The sequence below is a fragment of the Aptenodytes patagonicus genome, chromosome 25, assembly GCF_965638725.1.
Source record: "Aptenodytes patagonicus chromosome 25, bAptPat1.pri.cur, whole genome shotgun sequence".
Classification (NCBI taxonomy): domain Eukaryota; kingdom Metazoa; phylum Chordata; class Aves; order Sphenisciformes; family Spheniscidae; genus Aptenodytes; species Aptenodytes patagonicus.
This window is the reverse complement of record NC_134973.1, coordinates 3405459-3427766: the sequence shown is the minus strand read 5'-3', so window position 1 is coordinate 3427766 and position 22308 is coordinate 3405459. Positions and strand designations below refer to the sequence as shown.

General features: G+C 47.2%; 1 protein-coding gene across 13 annotated transcripts in view; it reads left to right on the top strand.

Moving 5' to 3' along the window:
• PTPRS (protein tyrosine phosphatase receptor type S) overlaps positions 1–22308 on the top strand; it is a 165074-nt gene that overhangs the window by 72335 nt on the left and 70431 nt on the right. For all 13 annotated transcript variants that reach the window (XM_076359506.1, XM_076359511.1, XM_076359504.1 and 10 more), the window contains 3 exons: positions 11181–11326; positions 12264–12405; positions 20628–20816. In XM_076359506.1, the coding sequence (XP_076215621.1) occupies positions 11181–11326; positions 12264–12405; positions 20628–20816 (477 nt within the window). The remainder of the gene's footprint in view (positions 1–11180; positions 11327–12263; positions 12406–20627; positions 20817–22308) is intronic.

Sequence of the window (22308 nt, the reverse complement as noted above, 5' to 3'; positions counted from 1 at the left end):
CTGCTTTTCCATGTTTCCATTTCTCTCTCACTCGTGTGTTGCACTGTTTCTCTGGCTCACTGAATCTCTAGTTATCCCAAAGCTGAATTTGTTAGGTTCCCACTGCTGTGAGTTCTCAGCACTGTTGTTGGATTCTCCCTTTTTTTCTTCTTTTGTGTTGATGTGCCCACTACAAATCTGAATGATGAGCATTGTGGTTCAGAGACAGAAATTGTAATGACTCGTGTGGTAGAAGTCAGAGTTCATGATTGTTAAAGGATGTGTTCATCCATTAGTCATGGCTTTATTAGCTTTTGGTTTCTTGTTTTCAGGATCTTGCATCTTGAGCTCCCTCAACGTCCCAGTCTCACTACTGATAAGCAGTACAAGCTCACAATATACTGTTAAGACCCAGGGTAAAGTGTTTCAAGCTTGTATTCTCAGAATTTCCTTTTGTTCCATGGAAAATGTGGGCTGAAGTCTTTTGCCAGAGGTTGAATAGGAATGATGTAACAAGCCTTTGAAAATACCCAAAATTCTGTGCTCTAGGAGTTGTGCCTTACCCTTTTCCTGTAGACCAGGAGACTTCCTCTCTTGCCTGAAAGAAAGAAGCAGACAACAGCTAGAAAGTGGAAGTAATACAGCTTTTATTTACAGGAGTGAAAGAGCAGAGTTTTATCAGACACTATTTTATTTATCTGGTGTGCCTTTCATCCCCAAATGATCCCTCCATGCATGTATTAGCTAGCAAATCTTGATTGGGATCATTCATCTACTGTAGTGCTGCAGCCCCTTCTGAGCTGGCGATGCAAGACAGGGGACCTAGCTATGTGTTTACATTTTTGCAAAGGTCTTTGTCATATCACTAAACCAAGGGTCAGAACTGATCTCCCTGATCACATCCTTGGGGCTTCTAGCACTGCGCTTTCCCTGAAAGACCATGAGATGCAGAAGCTTGTAGCAGTTTGTTTTCCCTATTGCTGCTGACTCTGCTGTCACTTTTCAGTGGCTCAGGACCTCTGCTGGGCTATATTAAGATAGCATGGCCCCCTGGGAGTTGGGATCCTTGCTCGTTAAGCTTTTTCTTCTTTCAGGCTTGTCCCATAGGAGGTGTTTTTTCATGTTCTGGTGTCCCCCCTAGACTCTGATTCTTTAGTGACTCAAACAGAGCAGCAGAAGTTGAGTGAAGAGCCAAGTCCTTTCTAGCTGTGTCTTTTCGAGGTAGGGGGTGAACTGAGCTTCTCCGGGATGCCAATATCGATGACATGGCTGGATTAGAAGCTGTCCTAGCAACGTGACAAGGGGAGGGAGAGCTCCCTGCCTTAAGCTTCTGATTGCAATCTGGGATTGCTGTCATGACATTGATGGACAAGGGGCCCTCATTAAGTTACCAGGATAGCTCTTGGGGTTTCTTGCTCTGCTCTGGGTTATTATGCCTTGTTATAGAACTTGTGGACAAATACGGAATGAGATGTTGTTACAGTTGATTGAAAGCACTTGTGTACCCCCAGGGTCCTGGCTGGCCACGTTGCTCAGGCTGCATGTGCTCCTGTGCTTGCTGGCCCTTCAGCGGCTGATCCCAGGGCTGCCGTCTTACGTGACAGCATTGCTTGTCTCCTTCAGTTCTTGTTGGTCAGAAGGAGCAACTTTATTCCTGGCATCGTGTTGTAGCACCAGAAGGTGAACGAGAATCCTGGCCAGAGGTCCGTCTGCGTTACCACCTACTTGCTCCTTTGCCCATCAGTTTGATTTGTACTAGGGAGGGAGGGTGGAACCGCCCTGTGCCGGGTGCAGGCAGTAAGCAGAGAGTGAAGCGGTTAGTACACCTGGAGTGCTCTCCATCTGAATTGTTAAGAGAAGGGAGGCGAGGAAACTGAGGCACAGGAAGAGGATATTTGTGGAGTAGGGCCACAGAATGCATTGAAAAGCAAACTCGGTCTTGTATCTTCTAGATCACATTCCCTCATGCACATATTCCATATGCTGCTAAACGCTGCCTCTTTTCCATCCTTTCTTGCGTTATGTGCAGAGTCCCGTTCCGATGCTGGGCACCAGCTGCCTGCCACGTTTGCTGTCCTTTACCGCCAAAATACAGATCCCCTCACCCCCAATGTTAATCCCGTTCCTCATTCATTAAACTGAAGCCCACATGGTGCTCCGGGCTTCCACCATGCCACAGCTCTCACAGGATGGGTAGTTTCTGGTGTGTGCACACTGGTGAGGCACCAGTTTTCCTGTGTTAGGGAGGGAGGGAAGAAGAAGGTCCAGAATACCATCCCACTCCCTGTAGAACAGGGACAGCTCTCTGTCCTGTCCTGTAGAGCAGTTTGCATCCTGTATATGTGTATCATTACAATGTGCCCTATACATCTGCGCAAATCACAGTTGGAAGAACTTCTTCCTTGGCTGTATCAGAGTGCCAGTCACTGGGCCTGGGACTGATCTGTGGCAGTGACAAATACGCTTTGTGCTGTAGAGAAAGGAGGATCCTTTCTATACATATGGATGTACGATGGTAGCCTGGAGAAGTCCTGCCGAAACTGGATGACTTCGTACTCGCTGCTGTTCCCATGCAATAAGGCATGGTCCCATCCCTGAAAACTAGCAGTTTAAATAGACCAGAAGGAAGGATTATGCTTCCCCTCCAGCAGGCAGGATAATGTGGTTTTTCTCACCTTGGGTGTCAGAACTAGGAACAGATCTTTGGTAGCCTCAGTCTCATCCTGCCTCCACTGCTGCAGGCTCGTACCTCCTCTTCCAAAGGGTCTGTATCTGAGTGCATTGCAAATAGGAGCCTGAAGGCTGTATGGATGTGCCAGATCCCCAAAATTACAAGCCTCATGGCAAGAACAGCTTGGCGTGGTGCTGGCTAGGAAGGGTCTACTGCCTCATCCTGGCTGAGGGGAAAGGTGGGAGCTGGCAGCGCAGGCAGGCGTCAGAAAGGAGCAGGTGTTGGGGCTGTTGGACAGCCAGAGTAGTAAAGGCGTATGAAATGAGTTCTTGATCTTTCTCACCCATTTTCTGCTTGTGTTAAATCCTGTGCTGGGTCACATCCTTCACTGCTGTCCTTCCTTCTCTGGGGCCTTGCAAGAAAGGAGAGGGGGTAGTCTTTCAAGTGACATTCCCCCGTGTCCAACAGGGGAAAAGCCTGCATTCACCTGTGTTTAGCCCAGCTTTTCTGAGTCAGGTAAGGGCTTTGGTGGATCAGCAGCAGGGGAATAGCAAGGTGGAAGTATTTCACTTCTAAAAAAACGTCCTCGATCTTTTTTTACCCTCCTTTCCCCAACCTTGCCAGTCCCATTTCCCTGAAGGGAGCCAAGAGCTGCTGACAGTAAGAGGAAGTCTGTCTGAAGCCTATAATTATCCTGTCTGCCTTCCCAGAAAAGGCCAGTTGGGGAGCGAGTGTGCTTCTGTTTCATGGACCAGCCCTGCATTCTGCTGCCTCCCCAATTACTGCTTAATGGACTTTTTATGATGATAAGACGACTGGGTTGGGGAGAAGTTATTGACGGGGGAATGGAATATAATTCACTCCCTGTTTGTTTGTTCTGTCAGAAAACCCTCATTTTAATTTTATTTGTGAGGCACTGAGAAACAGCCCTCGGAAAAAAAGTGCAAAATCTGTCAGTAAAACCCTGGATTTCAAGGGGACCAGAGTCTCTGCAGGACCCCTCCAAGGAGGGGTTTCAATCTTGTTGAGTGTCTCCATAGAGACCCTCCCCACAGCCCGCATCAGTCCTGCTCCCAGTTTGCAGCTCTCGCTCCTCTCGTGAAGAAAAATGTAAATTATGGAGCCATCTTTCTTGCCTCTACCCCTCTTGCAAGCTCCCCCACTCCCTAATGCCGCTGCTTTGCAATACGTACCCATTCCAAACATCGCATTCTTGCTCCCCACTCTCCATCTGTCTCAAATTTGGCTGCTCTCTCCTGTTTTCATCTGCTCCGTGGTTTGTCTCCTATATCTAATCTTCACTTCCTTGCTCTGGCTCTGAACACCACCCTCCTCTCCATCTTGCTCCAGTTCTCTTGCATTTTCCCTGTTGATCGCTTCTCTCCTTATCCCCACTGATTTTCCCATCCTTTCTACCCTCTGCTCCTCTCTTTAGCTCCCCCATTCATTGGTGTGACAAAGCTGTTCCTCTGGCCATGCCTCCCGGGCTGTCCCCAGCAGCTCAGCACTCCCATCCTGATCCCTCAAATGCAGGGCATGCATCTGCTGCACGCAAATGGACTGCAGCAGCACATGTGTGTAAAACGCGTTTCCTAAACCAGCAAACAAACACTCAGTGCATGGCCGGACCCAGATCTCACATTCTTGGAGAGGTTTTTAGGAGGGGAGATGAAAGCATTACCACCCAGGGCTGTAGTTGGGGGAGTACCTTGTGCTCCTTCTCCGATTGTGAGCCTGTCAGCAGTTGTGGAAAACGGAGATGGAGTTTCACTAGATCAGCAGAAAGTTTCAGCCCCAAAAACCAAAGGGAAGGGGGAGGAGGAAGAGGAGAAGAAGAGGGGGGGTTTAACCTTTTGCATGCCAGTGAGAACGCCATCGGATTCCTTCCTGGTTGCTCTTGAAGTTAGCGAGGGGTGAGAAATAATGAAGAGAGATGTCCCTGTTCAAGCTAACATGACCTGGTTGTTGGGAGATTGCAAAGCTTTTGTCTGGCTTTTGTTTTTTATCTTCTTCTCCCACCAAGAAGTACGTGTGGAAGAAGGTCTCTGAGTTCTGTCTCTAGTGATTTTTTTTTTGTGATTATTTTCTTTTGTTTGTATTACAGTATTTAGAGGCTGTAGTTGTGTGCAACACCACCTACGGTGTTGAGTGCTGAACAGCTCTGTTCTGAGACCATCCCTTGCTCCAAATTGCTTGTAGTGTCTAGACCAAGGCAGGCAGGCAGGTGTGAGAAATGAGGATTGTCAACTCCGTGCTACGTGTGGCAGACTGAGGTGTGGGGAAGGGTGAGTGCCCAAGGTCAGCCGAATTTGCGTCAGAGACAGAGATCTGGATCCCGATTATGGGAATCATCTGGAGCCTGGAAGAGCAGATTGGGGTGGGCTAACGCTAACAGCAAAATAACATTGACCATGAATGGCTTAATGGCCTCATCTTTTACCTTTCTTCTTGAAAGGTAGAGGTGCATATATGTGTGTGTGTGTGTGTGTATATGCACAAAAAGGTGAATTTTGACCTGTTCCGTTTTTTTGAGCTAGGGTAAAGGTTGTTGTTGGCTAATGTGCCCAGAATCTCTCTTGTAGCGTGGGTACGCTCTCACAGTGGGCAGCTCCTGAGGGAAATGTCGGGCTCAGCACCACGGGGCTGTTTATTGAAGGTCGACCAGGAACAGTGGACAAAAGGTTGGCTGCCATATGCATTTAGGAAGGCTATGATAAGCCGTCCAAACAGCAAGAAAATGGCCTGCCTGCTGTGCTCTTGCTTTTGCTTTAGTTTCTGTGGCGTGTCTGTACAGCCGGTGCAGCGGAGAGCCCCCTCCATTCCCCAGGGTGGGGATAATGAGTGTTTATTCACCAGCAAAGGAGGAGCTGAAACCTGGCGCTTCATGTGCCGGCGCCATGGGTCAGCAGGACTGGTGCGTGGGCCTCCACCAGAGCACTGACAGTGGGGACTGGGGGCACCAGAAATGGAAGCAAAACCTTTTAAAATATGCATTTCGTAGCTGGCTTTCTTTTATCTCCATGGATTGCTGCCACTGTGGGCAAGGGGCCCTTTCAGCCAGGCTCACGCTGCTCTCTGTGCTGGGGCCAGCTGAAAGAGTAAGTGGTTTGTCTTTTATTTGTGGTCCATTGTTGAGGTGCTTTCCTGGGGGTGGCAGGAGGGGGCTGCAGAAGGGGGGGTGTTAAGCACAGAGGTGAATTTTGCCATCTAAAATCAGTACCAGGTCCCCGCTGTGGGGCTGGAGATGAGGGGAGAGAGCTGGGGGGCTCAGGAGGAAGCAGAGGTGTGGAGCCCCCTCAGGGAGGGCCTGTGGGGTGAGGGGAATGGTTTACACGCGCATTGCCCATTTCCTACCCAAAGCTGGGGCAAATAATACAGTAATATGGTCAGGGACCATCCTCAGGACTTTTCCTTGGCGACTGAGGGGCCGTGAGTTGGGCCTTCGCCGAGGCGGGGACACAGGCCTGTTACTATGGCGGTGGTGCCTCCAGGCCTCCCCTGTGGGGAGTAGGTGGAAGAGGACATGGCGGACACGTTGTCCCTCTCCTTGTGGGAGCAGCTTTCTGTCTTGGACCTGCCCCAAAGCTGGCGGGCTGTAGCTCAGGAGGGAGGAGCAATTTAGGTCACAGTTGGGTCTCCCAGCCATTTTGGCAGCATATTGTGTGGGGTCTTCTCTTCCCCCATGGCGGAGAGGTGGAGGGCTGCGTGCCACTGGTCAGTCCTGCATGTAACGGGACTGAGGGTTTTACCTCAAGATCTTCATGGTGTGGGACAGGGTCTGGCTGTGTGTGTGTGCTCGTGCAGCCCAGGCTGGAGGGGCAGGGGGCTGTCTTCAGTCTGCTCTTGTTGGCCAACCCCATACGTTTCCCAAATTGTCCCGTATTCCTGAGCCAGTACCAGGGTGTTTTGGCTGAGGGTGGCTGGGAGGATGTCAGGGTATCGATCTGTCAGGCTGGCACAAAATGCTTTGAGAATCAATTTTGTCTCAGAAAGGCCCAGGGAAGTCAGTATTTTCCCACTGTGACCTGCCTCTCTCCTTCCCCTGGTTTGGGCTAACTCTTGTCAGCCTTCCCTGAAACTACCTGGAGAGATGGGAAGTGGGCTGGCACCTGCCATACTGGTTTTACACAGCCTTGTGCACCGCCGAGGCTTCATTCAACTGCCTTAGCTGAACTGGTGCGAGTTTTCCCCTCAGCTTTTCAGGCTGTCTCTCCCATTTTGTGGCTGGAGCATACTGGGGTAGCATGGAGAAAGCTGCTCCTATCCTCTGGTGTGGTCTGCGAGGCTAAATGCATCCCTGACCTCCTTGTCCCTCCATAAACCCACCTGCAGTGCTGGCAGGAGGGGCAGCCATCTCAGTCTGGAGACCAGGCTTACAGGAGGCGAGGAAGAAGGATCCGTGGTGCAAGTTCATAACTGTGCTTTTTCTTTTTCTCCTCCCTGCACCCTGCTCCCCTTCAGCTGTCAGCTCAGATATGTTACGCCCATTTGTACTCCTGCCTCTCTCCCATCCCTCAAACCACCTCTGGGTTCTCCATCCCTTTCTCTGGCTTTGGCTTTTGATGTTTCAGACAGGCATATGGTGGCTGGCCTGTCTCCCTCGCTCCTTGTCCATCACCTGCTATTCACCATGGCAGCAGTTCCTGAGGGACATTTGGGTTTAGAGGGTGAGATGTCCCCTCCTTTTCCCCACTGCTATATCTTTCAAGCTTCCTTTCTGTAAAGCTTCTCAGACTGTTTTGTCATCTGTATATCATTAGCAGGGAGATGTTGGGGGTTTTTTTACATGACTGCATTTGAAGAACTTTTTCTGCTTTGGTGTCACATGAAAGGAGGAAGAAGAGGTGAGGCAGCAGCATTTTCCTCTTCTGTGAGGAAAGCTGCCTTGGTGTGCAGCCCTTGTACATGGGCTGATGTCGTACCATGCCCCTCTAGTGCGTGTGCCTCGGGGATGAGTAGGAGATCCCACCCTTAGCACCTCGCAGCTTCTTCTCAAAGTCTGTGTTAGATTTCACAAAATCCCAGCAGCAAATGTGTGTTATGTCCCTTCTGAACAGATGCCGGCACCACCCATGTTTCTCTAGGCCTGTGCTTTGGAAAGTGAAGCCAGGAGGTTGTCTGCACAGGGGGTGACCGGGAGGGTGAGTGCATGGTCCCATGAGCTACCCTCAACAGCAATCAGGGACGCAGGGCAGGAGCAGAGCTGTCTGGAAGGGGTGGCAGAGGTTAGGTCAGAGGGCAGACAATGTGTGCTGATCGTCTTTGCGGATGCGATTACAGAGCATGGGATGGATGGCGAATATGTGTCTCTTCCTTACAATCTGTGGCAACTATCCAGCGTGTCGCTTGCCACGGCTGTTGCTTTTGGGAAGTGCGTAGGCGGTGAGCAGGAGTGAAAGGTTCAGTTTGACTTGATGGCTTTCCATTAAGCTGTAGAGAAGAATCACAGGTACACAGCAGCCATCCGGTCTTTTCAACCTTCTCTCCAGAGACCCAGACCTCTCAGGAAGCCTCTCGTAGTAGGAAGATTCTTTTAAGCTCCAGGTTTTTCCATTCCTGTTTTGATACTGCAAAAAACCAGGTTCTGCTACTTTGCAAGCAGAGAAGGGGGAAAAAAGAAAAATCTCTTGTGACCACTGGACCTCAGTGGAACTCAAACTCAGTCTTTCCAGGACTGACTTGTTCTCAGCTCTCCATGAGGGAAGATTGGTGAAGTGATATAAAATCTCCTGGATTGCAAGTATGTCATCTGGAAAATGCCTGTCTCTGATTTTTATTTATTTATTTAAAACTGAGGTCCTGCAGTCTTGGCAAATGAGGGGAAACACATAAGCCCCTCTGAGTGGGCTGATAGTGTTTCACTTTCACATGACACCTGGTTCCTGCTTTTGGAGGCTTTTAAAGCGATTTGCAGAGCTGAAGACTGAATTCTAACTGCATGTTTCGCTGCAGGCTGGACCTGGCACGGCAGAGCTGTGGCAGTCCTACGCAGCACGTAGGAATTTGTTTCAGCTTTGTATCATCACCACCTTGCCTGCGATAGCGCTGGCTTTCTCTTTCCCAGAGGGGAGAGGGTTGTTCTGCGATTGGCGTGGGCTGGAGTGACAAGTGCTGCAGTGACTAGGGCTGCATAGGTGGAGAGTGCAGTGGGTGATCTGGCGGGGGGAAGAATCAAAGTCTGAAGCTCAGAGGCTTGGGCAATTTTAAAATCAACAATTTAGCTTTGATTTTCACCAGTTTTCCAAGTGAGTAGCAAAATCTAATAGGTTGTTTGATAGAGATTTTTCTTTGGTTTCTTTTCTTTTGTGTCTCGCTGTGTAAGAGTGAATTTGTCGTAGGCAGTTCAGCGTTGCAGTGAGCTCAGGAAAGCAGTGTTCACAGAGCAACTCAGCTTCCCTCTTTCCACACACTGAGTCAACAGAGGTCCCCAGAAAGGGATGCTGAGCAATGACTCCAAGTTCACTATTTTTTGGAGCATCGTCCCTTTTTTCAGGACAGAAATAGAACCTTATTTTTCTCCTCAGCTGTGCTGTCATCATATTGCTTGCACCCATTTAAATGTATATGTGACATTAAGGATTATTAGGGGCTTTTATTTTAGGAAATGAACTTGCATCAATAAAGTGTTCTTAAAAGCCCTGGATGTTTTTGGCTGTACCTTCAGAATTGACTTCTGCAAACTCTTCAGATACTGAACTGAGGAGAAGAGAGGAAGGAAGTCAGGTTGCGGGCAGAGTGAGCATTTATATTTTAGCCTGAAGAAAAGTTTTGGTTTTGCCTTTCTCAGATGGAAGACAGATTCCCCAGTGCCAGTATCTCCAGAGGGACTTGCTTGATAACCTTTAGCTGTAACATTGCAAAGAAGACTCTGACCTCTAAATATAGATTTGGATATTTATAAATCCGATGCTTTGTACACAGAGCATTTGGTGGGACATAAACAGCTCCAGCAAATTGTATTTACCTCCAGCGTGGAAACAAATGCCTGATTGCATCACATGAGCTTGCTCAGTGGCTTTTATTTATATACTGCTGGCCACACCAGGCAGGGAAGGGGAGAATGCTTCCTTTTGTCTTTCAACCCCTAAAAGACCGTGGAGACTTCTCTCTAGCTACCATTTGCCCTCTTCTTAAGCTCTTTGGTAGGCTGTTTACATTTTATTTTATAGTCTCTGAGTATATACATAAAAATATACACATTTCAGAGTCACGTGGTCTACTTTTCTCGAGAATAACAGACGGCAACTTTATGATCTGAGCGATTTTATTTGAACACAGCTGTGGCCTTGTGATTTAAATATTTCAATAAATTTTAAACTAACTAGATGAGAGGAAACTGTGCAGGGAAAGCAGGTTAGAGCATGGAAGGAGGATTCCCTGAGGGTAGAGGCAATATGGGCTCTGCACGAACACTCCTGGCCTCGTCTTCCTCTCATGAGAAGGCCCTTGACACCTTCCTTGGTCAGAAAGCCCATCCCAGCATCCTCTCCCCTCCTTGCAGAAGTGCTGTTGAAGGTAGTCAGACATGGATGGAAATCAGTGGCAGGGGGTGAGGGAGAGGTGCTGCAAGCTCACGTGTTGTTCCTTTGGGTCCAGGGTGGCTAAAATGCAGCCCCAGGCTCTGAGTGTGTTTGTTCAGGCATCACTTGCACCTTTGAGCATCTGGTTATGAGAGGAGTTTGAGGAGCTTTTGACTTCTTCCTTCAGCAGCGTGAATTCCTTGTTTTTCTCAGATGTCTCATGATGAGAAGAGGGGAAGGGGGAACTGCAGGAGCAGACTGCAGACTTGGCTGCCATGCTCTTGGTCTTGACAACTGGATTGTTTTGAAATTATCACAACTCTTGTTTGTTGGGCTGTATCCTATCAACTTGACTGTTCCAAAGGATGGCATACCTGTTGCTGTGTAAATGTACCAGTGAGGGCCAGAGGAAAGGTTTGCAGATAAAAACAAGAGGTACTACAAGCCGAGGAGGTTTCACATCCTAAAGCCACTGGCATCAGCCTATTTCACACCATCATCCTCGAAATCTCTATGTGCCAAGTTCCTGCTCCATTTATTTCACAGTCCTTCTCCCACCTTTTACGCCTGCCTTGGGTGTGTTCCTATAAATCTCCCCCATTTCTTGGTGTTTTGGTCATCCGCTAGGATCTGGGGAGTGCAATTCAGTGTTTCTAGATGTTATTTTCAGCTCTACCAGCTTTTGGTGATGATCACTAGATGGGCTTTGCAAGGTCAATTTCCCCTGTGCAAAGCAGTTTAAAAGTCCACTTTTCAGAAGTAGAAGAGGCTTTGCAACATCATCGCATTGAAATCTCTTTGTAGGATCAGGCCCTTAATCATTTTGTGCTGTAGCTTCTTCATATGTAAAGTGGAGGTAAAGACTGTTTGTTCCTAAAAGGCCAAGAGGTTTAATTTCATCTGGGATGATTAGAGAATAGCAGTGATAATGCTACTATTAATTACAAACAGTGTTTATCAGAGTCTGTCTTTTCCTTGTGCCAATGATGATATTTCTTATTTTCTTAAAGGTCCCCCTGTGTTCATTAAAAAACCTGTGGACCAAATTGGCGTGTCAGGAGGGGTGGCCTCCTTTGTATGTCAAGCGACTGGAGACCCAAAGCCACGGGTCACCTGGAACAAGAAAGGGAAGAAAGTGAACTCTCAGAGGTTTGAGGTAAGAGATGTCCTTGAAATCTGTGTCTGTATGTGTATAAAGAGAGAGAGACTGACACAAAGCAGCTACTGCTCTTTGGCCATTCTCAGACCTGGTAATAAAGGGAGGTTTGGAAGGGGAGGAGTTTTAACAGCAGGAGGAGTGAAATGCAAGCTCTTGGCCATGTCAACAGCTGGGTTTGTTCCAAAGCAAGAGAGAACTTGGCTCACTTAGGTTATTAGAGTTTTTCCTTTTGTTTTGTTGGTTTTTTCCCCCCTCCTGGGATATAATATAAAGCTGCCTTCTTCCTTCCCTAAGAAACCCCAACTAAGCTGGTACTTCTTCAGCACCTTTCATACTCATCCATGGCTCATTATTTTAACCCTGGGACAGCCTGGAGTAAACATTACAGTTGCTGGCAACCAGACCCAAGCAATTGGCATTGTTTAGATAGAAATGAGAGTAGAGGAACAAGGACTAGGAGGTCATCCTGTGGAATTTGCTGTGGGACTCAGCCCTGCCAGGCAGCTGTGTGCTGAGAGGAGCTTTGTGGTGTCAGCTGCCCATGCAGATGGAGGAACAAGGCGGGGGTTCATTTTTATTTTGTTTTCACTTGGTCTGTTTCCTCCTCCTTCATCACAGTTGTACTCTGAATACCCACCCCCCCCACACCATCACCATGGCTCATTCTTTCAGAGCATTTGAGATGTACATAGCAATTTCAGTGGGTCAGTGGTCAGGGACAGGGTTTGGCATGGGACAGTTCTCTGTCACCTTGAGGTCAATGGAGAGACATGTTGACCGTGTCGGTTATGTGTAGGAGATTGTGGGGCAGCTGCTGAATTGTGGGTGTGCGTGCTTGTATATATGCTGGTGCCTCCTTTAGAAGCAGGAATGAACCTTCTGCTTGCAACCCAAGGATGCTTACTATGTGCGTGTGTCTCCCTTTATCTCCCAGACAATTGAATTTGATGAAAGTGCAGGTGCTGTTTTGAGGATCCAGCCCCTCCGGACTCCCCGGGATGAGAACATTTACGAGTGTGTTGCTCAAAACCCTCATGGGGAGGTCACCGTCCATGCCAAGCTCACCGTCCTCCGAGGTAAAGAGCATGTCTGCCTGCCATGTGTCAGTGTCACAGGGAAGAAGGGACCCTTCAGCTTCTCCCTTCCTTCAGATGAGTGGGAAGGCTATCGTAAAACGTGTGGCCAAAGCACAAAGTCCTCCTTTTTTCGGTTTGTTCTGACCTGTCAGATCTGTTTGCTGTTATTATCCCAGAGTCATAAAATTGCCATGTAAGAAACAAAGCTAAAACTGGACCACTTTAGGAGGTTTGACTGAGTGATGTGCTGAGGTTCCTTCCAACCTGAATTATCCTATGACTCTATCCCTCCCCTCCAATAAAAATTCCTTCCCCAGGTTTATGAGCAGGACCAGAAACTCCCCATCATTCTCCTCAGAAATGTGGCACCATTCATCCAGACACCCAAGAAAACCTTCATTGAGGAATCACTTAATGGGCTGAGGCTAAGATGATTATGCATCTGCATGGGCTTTCACGCCGTTGGTAGCAATGCCAGCCTCTTCCCTTGTGCAAGATACCTATTTTGCCCTTCTTCTGGGCATCTTCCCTCTTTCCACAGGTCCTTTGCTCCATGCGCTCTCCAAGAAAACAGTTTCCCTCTCCATTTTGTTCTGGTTCTTTTTTTCACTTGTCCCCACTACAGAGGATGTTTACATGGATGCCTCCTTCATGTCATCTGTTTGAAATATGCTCCCTGAACTTGATGTGGGGGAGGGAACAATATGCTGTTGCTGTGGATGCCTCTGGATGTTTACTGTTTATTACCCTGGAGATATGTAAAATTTCTATGTGAAACACTAAGCTAGGCTGCTTGCTAAAACTGACCCATTTTAGGGGAAAAGATGCGTGGCGTTCTGTGTTCAAACCACAGGGCAGTGCAAGTGATCTTGGTTTAAAGAGTGTGGTGGATAACTGCCCGAGAGCTCCTGAAGGGAGTTTAGCTTGGGAGCATTGGACGTTGATGAAGCCAACAGCAGGAGGTGCTATAGAAAAGCCATGGGGTTTTGAATAGGGTTACTTGCAGGAAGAGCCATTATTTCTGCAGTGAGCATTGCTAACAACAGTTTTAGGTGCTCCAGGCAGTGAGTGGTCCTCATAAGGCCAAGTGGTAGCTCTGTCTGTATGCCAGTTGCCTTTTCTTCAGCAATTTCAGTGTTCTCTCCAAGAGTATCTTAAATCCTTTTGTTTGAACAGACAGTGAGCACATCCCTAATAGTGCAGAGCGAAATTTGTGTGCAAATCCCCAATGTACAGCAGTAAATAAAGACCAGACATAAAGGGCACATGGCAAAGCCCTTGACCTCCCCTTGTAGAGGGGAATAGCCCTTCTGCTGCCCACCTGGCAGGCTCTGTGTTGTCAAGATGCTGGCTGCCTTTGAGCATGCGTGCCCATGGTCCAGTCATGCCTGACAGATTTGTGTAGGTGCACTTAAAGCTTTGTGTAGCTCCTTTGCCTGGCATGGCATTTAACCTTCTGTTAGCAGTACGTGGTGGGATGTATCTGTCAGGAGATTGAAACAGCACTTTATGAACAAGAGTATGTCTAGCTGCGGTTATTCCAGAGGGCTGGGAGCCTTATTCTTCACACTGATTCCCATATATTCCTTGGGAGCTGTGACAGTTCGGGAGAAGAGCCCCTGCAACCATATTCAAAATTTCTACCCCTTGAATTTAGCTATGAGCAGTGGCAAGAGAGAAGGTTGTCCTCCAGCTGCTGCCCTCACAAATCCCCTGGATTCTCACAGCACTTTTTAGGCACTCTCCACCAGAAGAAAGCTGCAGTGTATGGGAAATGATGAGCTGAGCTCAGTGGCTGTCCTTAGGGACCGAGGTTCTCTGTACGTGTCTTTTTGCAGCTCTTCCTTCCGGTATTGGCATCATACGCATGTCAGCTAGAGAGACAGATGACAGAACAGGAGCTACATCTCCCCACTGCCTGGCTAATTACGCACTTTGCTGATCCCACCAGAACATTATTACTGTGTGCTTTGCTCCTGTATGCGCTGCTTTCACAAGCACTCCTATTCTGTTTGCCTAACAGGACCTTGTTTGGTAGCTTTGTTAACTGACTGTGCAAGAGCAGCTAGGGTACCCAGTTAATGAAATTTGGGGGAGCAGTAATTAGCTGCAGGCCTGGGCCAAGACGTTGAAGAGCATCAAAGAAGCAGTTTTTATAGCATACCCTCCCCTCCCCTGCTCAGTTGGAGTTATTCCATCCTTAATCTTTACTTAGCTTTCACACAGCAAAGATTGTCTCCTCTTTATCTGCATTTTTAATTGCTGGGAAAGTTAAAAGGACCAAGCACAAATCCACTAATCTCCACAATGACAAAGTTAGCATGCTGGCATCTATTCGTCTCTTTTTTCTCCTTGCTTCTGCATTCAGCCACTCTCCTGTTTGTCTTTTCTCTATCTTTCCTTGCAAGGCCTCCTCCTCCTTTCCATCTCTCTTCTCTCACTTTCAGAACTAATGCTTAGCATAAAGTTGGGGGCTGCTCCACAGCTTGGAGATGAATGTGAGCTGTCATTTGCAGAAGCTGTTACCTTGGCATACTGTGGAGTACGGAAACCTGGGCCCCAGCTGTCACAGACTCTGCAGGATGGGCTTTGTAGTAATTCTGCAGCCTGTTGGCTGTGCTGTTGTAATCCCTGTTAGAAATACGTGCGTGTACCTTCATGCTATACACATGCATGAACGGTTATGGGATTTCCTCAACACCAGTGCAGACAGTCTCATGAACAGAAGAGAAAAAAATAATATATTCTTCCTTACTGGATGCAGCTGCTGAAGGGATAGAGAGTAAACCCTTTTTGCCTATGCACATGACTACTCCTGGATCAGACCCTAATAGAAATCCACATGCATTCACTTAAAAACAGGAAGCTGCAGGAGAGGAAACCTTTGGGAGCTTCTGAGAAGCAGAGTTTGTGATGGACACCATTCATCTTGCAGAGTCTCTTAACACCAGCTCTGCTGGCTTGTTTGTCCTTCCTGCTCTGTTTCTCAAGGGATCTGAGTTTTGATAGGGCTGTGGAGACTTGCTGTTCTTTCCACAGCTGGCTAGACATAGTGCTTGCAAACCTGATTCCTGCAGAGCCCAAAGAAAAGGAGAGAAAGTGGTTTAGGGAAGCATTTTCCAGTTATTGTTGACTCCAGCTGCTGTCATTTTTCATTATAACTGAGGCAGAAAGGAAGCTAGTTGGCACAGGCACCCCAGCTCCTAGTTGGTATAGTTTCTCTAAGCTCCATGCTCCCAGGAAAGATATACATATTTTTTTTTATTATTATTGCTTCCTGTACACAGATTATACTTTCCCTCCACTTCTTTAGTAGCTTGAGACAGAGATTCTCATGCTGCGAAGGATCGTCCTATTCTGTCAGCAGCTGAGTGGGCTGAGAGTACAGGGGGGCCTGGCTGCAACTTTCTTGCCTGCATTGCCTCTGCTGCTGGGAGGCACAGGCTGGGTTTCAAGCAGAGGCCAGATGGGCTTAGTTCTTTGCTCTGTTGAAGCTGATAGAGGGAGTTCCGTGGAGGTTACCCTTTGTGAGTCGTTAGTAAATGGAGCATGATCCTATAAAAACCAGTGCTTAGTCCAGCTAAATGTAATACAACAAAATTTACTGTGCCCTGATACATCGCTCGCTGCATACTGGCCAATGCTATCTTTTCCTGAGGATCACTGCATTCTGAAAAATTGAGGAAAACTGGCTATTAGACATGTAAGGTCTGTGGTACTTAATACCAGAGTATGATTCAGGCTGCTATGGACAGACTTTCAGAACTTCTTTCTAGTGATTCCCTGTTGATTCTTTTTTTGTGAAGTGTTCATACATTTCTCTAACAATTCTGGCCTGAAATTTTCCTCACATATTTCCTACTCCAAGAGGACATCTGGTGTGGGCATGTGTAAAGTTCTAGCAAGATCCCTGCTGTTTTGTTGTTTTTTGTAATTGTTGGCTTTAGATCAGCAAAAGGTAAACAAAAATCAGTTCTAGATGCTCAGCAGAAAGCATCGAGTCCCACAGGAGCACATCTTAAAGAGAAGCTGGCCCCTCTGAAATGTTAACCTTGCCACTTGAAAAATTCTTGGCAGACTTCCTGTAAGCTTGACTTTTTTTCTTTTCTTGTAGTGACCTGAAAATCAGGCCACGTTGAAAGCAGATTAGTTCTGTAGCTTATGAATAATGTCAGAGCGATTTTAACTCAGATGCCTTTATAAGGAGGGTACATAGGGATACATTAGTGTAGGGAAAGCAGTGTATTACCTGCACTGTTATGGCGTCCAACACACATATCTAAGTGTATATTTATTGTCTATAAGCCTGCAAATTTTTAATAACATTGTTAGGCTGTTACTATTTTCACAGTAAAACTTTCAGATCAAAATAAACGGAATCAACAGACAGAGCATGTTACTGAGACTCTTCCATGTATTAAAATTGTCTTTGGCTGTGAAATAAGAGTTAACTAAGACACAGGTACGTACACATTGATGGAAATAACTTGTTGATGTAATTTCACAAGGTGCATAATGTCAGGATACCTGTTGGGGAGGGGCAGCTGTAAGTGTTCATAAACTTAATGAAGAGAACAGGGGCAAGTTTCAGGAGTGCTGGATTTTGATCCTGATTCTGCTTAAAACTAGCGTCACTCAAGCTGCTTTGTCTCTGTGTTCTTGGTTCTTCCATCCTGAAGTGAGGATAGTTGACTGCCTAGAGACCAGCCAGCATCCATGAGCTGGGCCACATATCTCCAGAGAAGAGCGAAAAATTACTTCTCTTCTTCACTTCGGCAGCATCCTCGTTGTGGCTTTCTGCATTCAATACATAGCGCGTCTGTACATGCTCACACCCTCCTTCTCCTCTAAATTATTAAACAACTGTGCACACCCTGCGGGAAAAAGAGCAGCAGCAACACCCGCTTTATCTTTCTTTATCATCCTCATTTCCAGCACAGCTAATTAGCTAAACACAGAGCTGCCACCTTCTAGAGTGACAAGGAGACAGCGAGCACTGATGTCTCCCTTTGCTGTAGCTGGCGACCCTTGCTTATTCTGTATGACCCTGTGTGTGTCAGCACATGCGCCCAGGTTGGTTTGAGGCATGTTCCCCAGCACAGAGCGTGTCCTCTGGTAGGATTTATTATAAATGAATGCTGAAGTGCTCTTCTCCTTTCTCCCTGCCTCCATCCATCTCTCCTCCCCTATTCGTTCTCACCCTACTTTGTTCAGTGGCCTTGAGGTAATTCACCAGCTTTTCATCGGGGGGGGCCTTTAAACAACTCAGTCTAAGAGCAGGTATGAATGAGGTGTTTGGGATGCTCTGTTAATATGGCAAGCGCAACACGTGAAGACATTTGCCTGCATAAGCTAGCATGATTTTCAACAGCAAGCAGCTGCCCAGATGTGCCCTTGAAGCATCTTCAGCTTGCATCTTGGTTCTTTTGTTCTTGCAGTTGCCTGGGCTGCTTTTCGAAAGAGAATTCACAATCCAAACCATTCCTTATTTATTTATTTGGTAACAGGTTTGGGCTGGTGTTTGGGGATTGATGGGGAGGGTGGCAGGGCATGTGTGTGCATGTCTTGTGGGGATTGAGTTGGGGTTGTAATTGCATTATTACAGGGAATCCAATTGTTAGGGGATGAAGGCAGTTTCACTTTCCTGGCAGGAAGGAAATCGGAGCACTTGAATCAGTGCAATATGTGATGTTCAGAGATGCTTCCTCCACTGATCTGATCCTCAAATCTGATCACGCCTCTAGTCGCAGTTGTTTTAATTAAACTCAGAGGAATTCTGCACATTGTGCTGCAAGATTAACATTTTTGTTTAATTAGAAACACTCAGTAATAATAGTTGTACCAGGCCTCCCCCAACATACACGCACGTGCACACACACGCACACTCACACACGCACCCTGCCAGTCAAGAGGGCTATTCTCTCCATGGATTAATTGGTTCATGAAATTAACGGACGCGGGTTTGAGCCAGGTAGAGTAGCGTCACCAGGGAGCAGGATAAAAGCAGTAATCAATAATGATGTCATCTGCAGCCAATGCGGCAGCAGCTCCGCGGCTCCTTAACAACACACCACCGCCTGGTTAAATAGCAGAAGGGAAGAGAAGACGTTAAAAGCCTGGCTGAAAGCTGTGCAAAGGCAAAGGAATTCCCAGGGCCCCTCTGTCCTGAGCTCACTCCTGGGGGTGGCTAGGGTTTTGCAGCACACGTGATCTGCAAGAGCACACGCTGTTTGGAGACTCCTACGATACCCAAGCACAGCCTGGTGAACTGAGAACTGGAAGGTTTGGTTTAGTCCCTAAAGATGTTCATGTTTCTATTTAGAATGCAATATCCTGGTTTAGAGGTGCTTCAGACACACCAAAATGACTGCGCCTTTATACCCCTGTAAGTTTGTCCATATTAGGAGATCTGTATTACTTTAGCAGTTATAGAATGGTACGTGTTTTTGTTTGTGGTTAGATGCCTTTGATACATGAGGAGAGGTGTGGTTAATACATTTCACTCTCCAGTGAGTCACAATAGATCCTTTATAACTCTCCAACAGTGGTCAAAGGAAGGAAACAATGCACATTTTTAAACACACAATTGAGGCATTTAAACCCTTTTCTTCTCTGCGGTAGCTGTGCACTGCTAATAACGGTATTGGATAAGAGTTTCTTGGCCTCGGGTATCAAAGCAGTGCACAAACCTTTAGCTCTGCCTTCATGATCTTTCATAGATTTTTAGAAGCTGAGCACGAGGCACAGCAGTGTGGAGTAGCTCTTACCCAAATCACGTGTGTTTGGAGCTCACGTAGGGCAGTACTGGGGTCTGGCAATTCTGCTTTGCTCGTACCAGAAAAGACACCCACCATAGCAAGGCCACAGGGTTTCTCTCTTGTTCCACGGTCTCTGGGTTCAGCCATACGTAGTTTGGCTCCATTGCTTCTGATACGTAACGTGCCAACAGTAGGAAATGAGCTCTTGCTGTGTTTGCAGTTGGCAGGGATGTTTCCCAACCAAGGCAAGGGTTTCCAGCCCGTCTCTGCTGCTGTTGTGAGAGCTTCCATTGGTTTCAGTGAGGGGCTGATTGTGATGTATGTTACTTTTTTAAGAATCCCACCTTTTTAAAATCCTTTCTGTTATTTCCCTTCTGTTCCCTTACCTGCTTTTGGGATGGATTCAATGCCATAGATTCCCGAGGCTGTGATTCCTCAACATGCCTCACTTGAAATGACGGAGAATCACTATAAAGTCTCACCCTGGTGCCCGCATCCTCCTTCCAGGCTGCCCTCCCCCAGAGACTGATTTTCTGGGGGGAAAAAATGGCATGTTCCTGAGCTGTATCAGCCAGCATAAGACAGCTCTCTTCCACGTGAGTTGGGAGGTCGTGACAAAGATTATGGGGGAAGCACTGGGGTTTTGTATTAGTTATCACAAATTAGTCAGCATCAGTTAGGATTGCCCTCCTCACCCTCATTAGTGAAGGCAAAGGCAAGATTGAGAGGAAGCGGGAAGCTCGGTTGAGCCCGTCTTCTAGGTGCTGGTGCCACGTCCCTCTTCTTCTAGGGCAGCAGCACTCTGAATTAATAAATCTAAAAATCACACCCTGTCTGACAGCACTTGGCTTACTGTTGTTATGTGTGTCCCCTCTGGTAACTACAGCTGGATGATATTTTTCTCTCCTTTCTCTCCTAGTTTCCGCTGTGTCTTTGACAGGCCTTTTCACGTAGTCGCTTTCATTATTTCTCTTGTGCAGTTTGTTTCGTACTGTGGGGTTTGGAGGGAGAAGATGAACCGCTCCTTTTAAATGTGACTGTATAGACTGTACTCTGCAGTGCAGGGATCTTTGCCATATGTGTGCACAGCTTCTGCTGTAAAAACAAATAAGTGCGAGTCACTTACCTGACAGAGGGATTCAGTGCAAGACCTGGAGAAACTTTGAAATGACTATTCCCTTGCCCCAAAGGGTTTTAATAGATTGCATTTAAATGTAGAATCTTCTTGTGGGACATTAGCATAGTCACACGAAATGGACAACCTGGTAAATTTTACTGTATAATGTGTTTTCACAAACCATCTCTGGACCATTTACTGTAGCCTTGTTTTAAATTGCATTGCACAGAGTGCTGGGCAGCAAGTCTGCCTGATGCGTTCTTCGGTGTATTCCATTGAACAGCTCCTTCAGCTGCCCCGGTCCCTAGCACATGTTTAACCGCTCTTCCTTTGCTCTCTACCACCAGAGGACCAGTTACCTCCCGGCTTCCCGAACATTGATATGGGGCCCCAGCTGAAAGTGGTGGAGCGGACACGAACAGCCACAATGCTCTGTGCGGCCAGCGGGAACCCAGACCCAGAGATCACTTGGTTTAAAGATTTCCTGCCTGTCGACCCCAGCGCGAGCAATGGGAGAATAAAACAACTGAGATCAGGTAAGGTCTCTGTGTGAGACTAGAGGAATTGAGACCTAGATAGAGATGTGAAGAGACTGCTCAGAGGTTTCTTAAGCAGAAGAGAGGGCTGATAGACATGGGCACCACTGATGTGGATTGGGGCATTAGCTTTTCTTTGGTTTTGGGACTCGTGTTCTTACTCAGGGAGTGGTTGGAGTATTTTCCCCTCCAACCCATCCTCCTGGCCTTCTCTACTTCCTAGTTGACATAAAGGGAATCACAGCAGGGAAGCTGATTCCCATCCAGGAGATGCAGTAACTAGTTCACTGGATAATGGTGCTTTTCCAGCTCAGGGGGAACCAGGGACTGGATGGGAGCTGAGGGTTTCTTCCTCAGACCAAGAACTGAGTAAGGAAGAAAGAAAACCACTACAGCAGACATGGCATTTTAGGCCACATGCATCTGGTATAGGGTCCACAGGTCAGGCAGCCTCTGACTGTCAAAACATGATCCTGTTAGTGTAAATTGAGCCTCTCAAAGCTGGCACTGAAGAACAGCTCTTGCAGGATCGCTCCGGCATCAAGTCCCTCCAGTCTCATCGCTGGAGAGCAGTTGTGAGCATTCTGGAGTGACCCCTTGGTGCTCAGTGGCACTGCCCACGGAGTGGGTCTCCATGAACAGATGTACCCCAGCTCCGTGGCTCTTGTCAGTTTTTCGTCTTTCCCCATCTGCTTGTCCATCTGTCTCTTTTGTTTGTTTTATGTTTGTTGTTTTGTGTGTGTGTCAGTGTGACATCTCTTAATATTCACGTTTCGGGAGCTGTTTTTATACTTGTTAAATCTGCCAGTTCACTGTGTGAGTGTGTGTGTGTGCGCGTGCAAGGAGGGCACAGGTATATTTATTTTTGAATACTACTGATAAAGCACTTCCATTTCTTAACTTAAAAAAACCCCCTAGTTTCTTTCTGATAGCTGCAAATATGAAAAAAAGCTTTGGAAGTTTTACCTTTTGACAAAAACTAACCCGAGAAATAATCCTTTTCAAATACTGCTTGGACTGACTGCTTTGACCCAGCCTAGAGAAAACGTGTCTGTGTGGTTGGACCTAGCAAGCACTAGCGTCACTTCAGCTACTCAGAACATTCCTTTGGCCAAGAGAGATGGAGCATTTTCAAGAGTCTTTTTTGGCAAAAGAATAGCATTGTTGTAGGCAAAGGGAAAGCAGAGGCTTCACTGAAGCAACTGGGGTTGCTCTGTTCGTATTAGACATTTTACAAGTCAGCCAGTCCAAGTGATAGCCAACTGCCTCTGCCCAGTTCTGACTGCTGTAGTGCTGGATCTGAACATCAGAGAACGTAACCGCCTGGTTTTCCTCTTGCCTTGTTTGGCAAAGATTCTATATAAAGATTTTTAGTTCCGTGGGCCACCAGTGGAAAAGATTCAGTGTAGTTCCAGTTCAGCGTAGCTTTTGTATACCTGCATAAATGCGTCCTTATTCAGTGAAGCAAACTTACAAGCAGATACTTAAACTG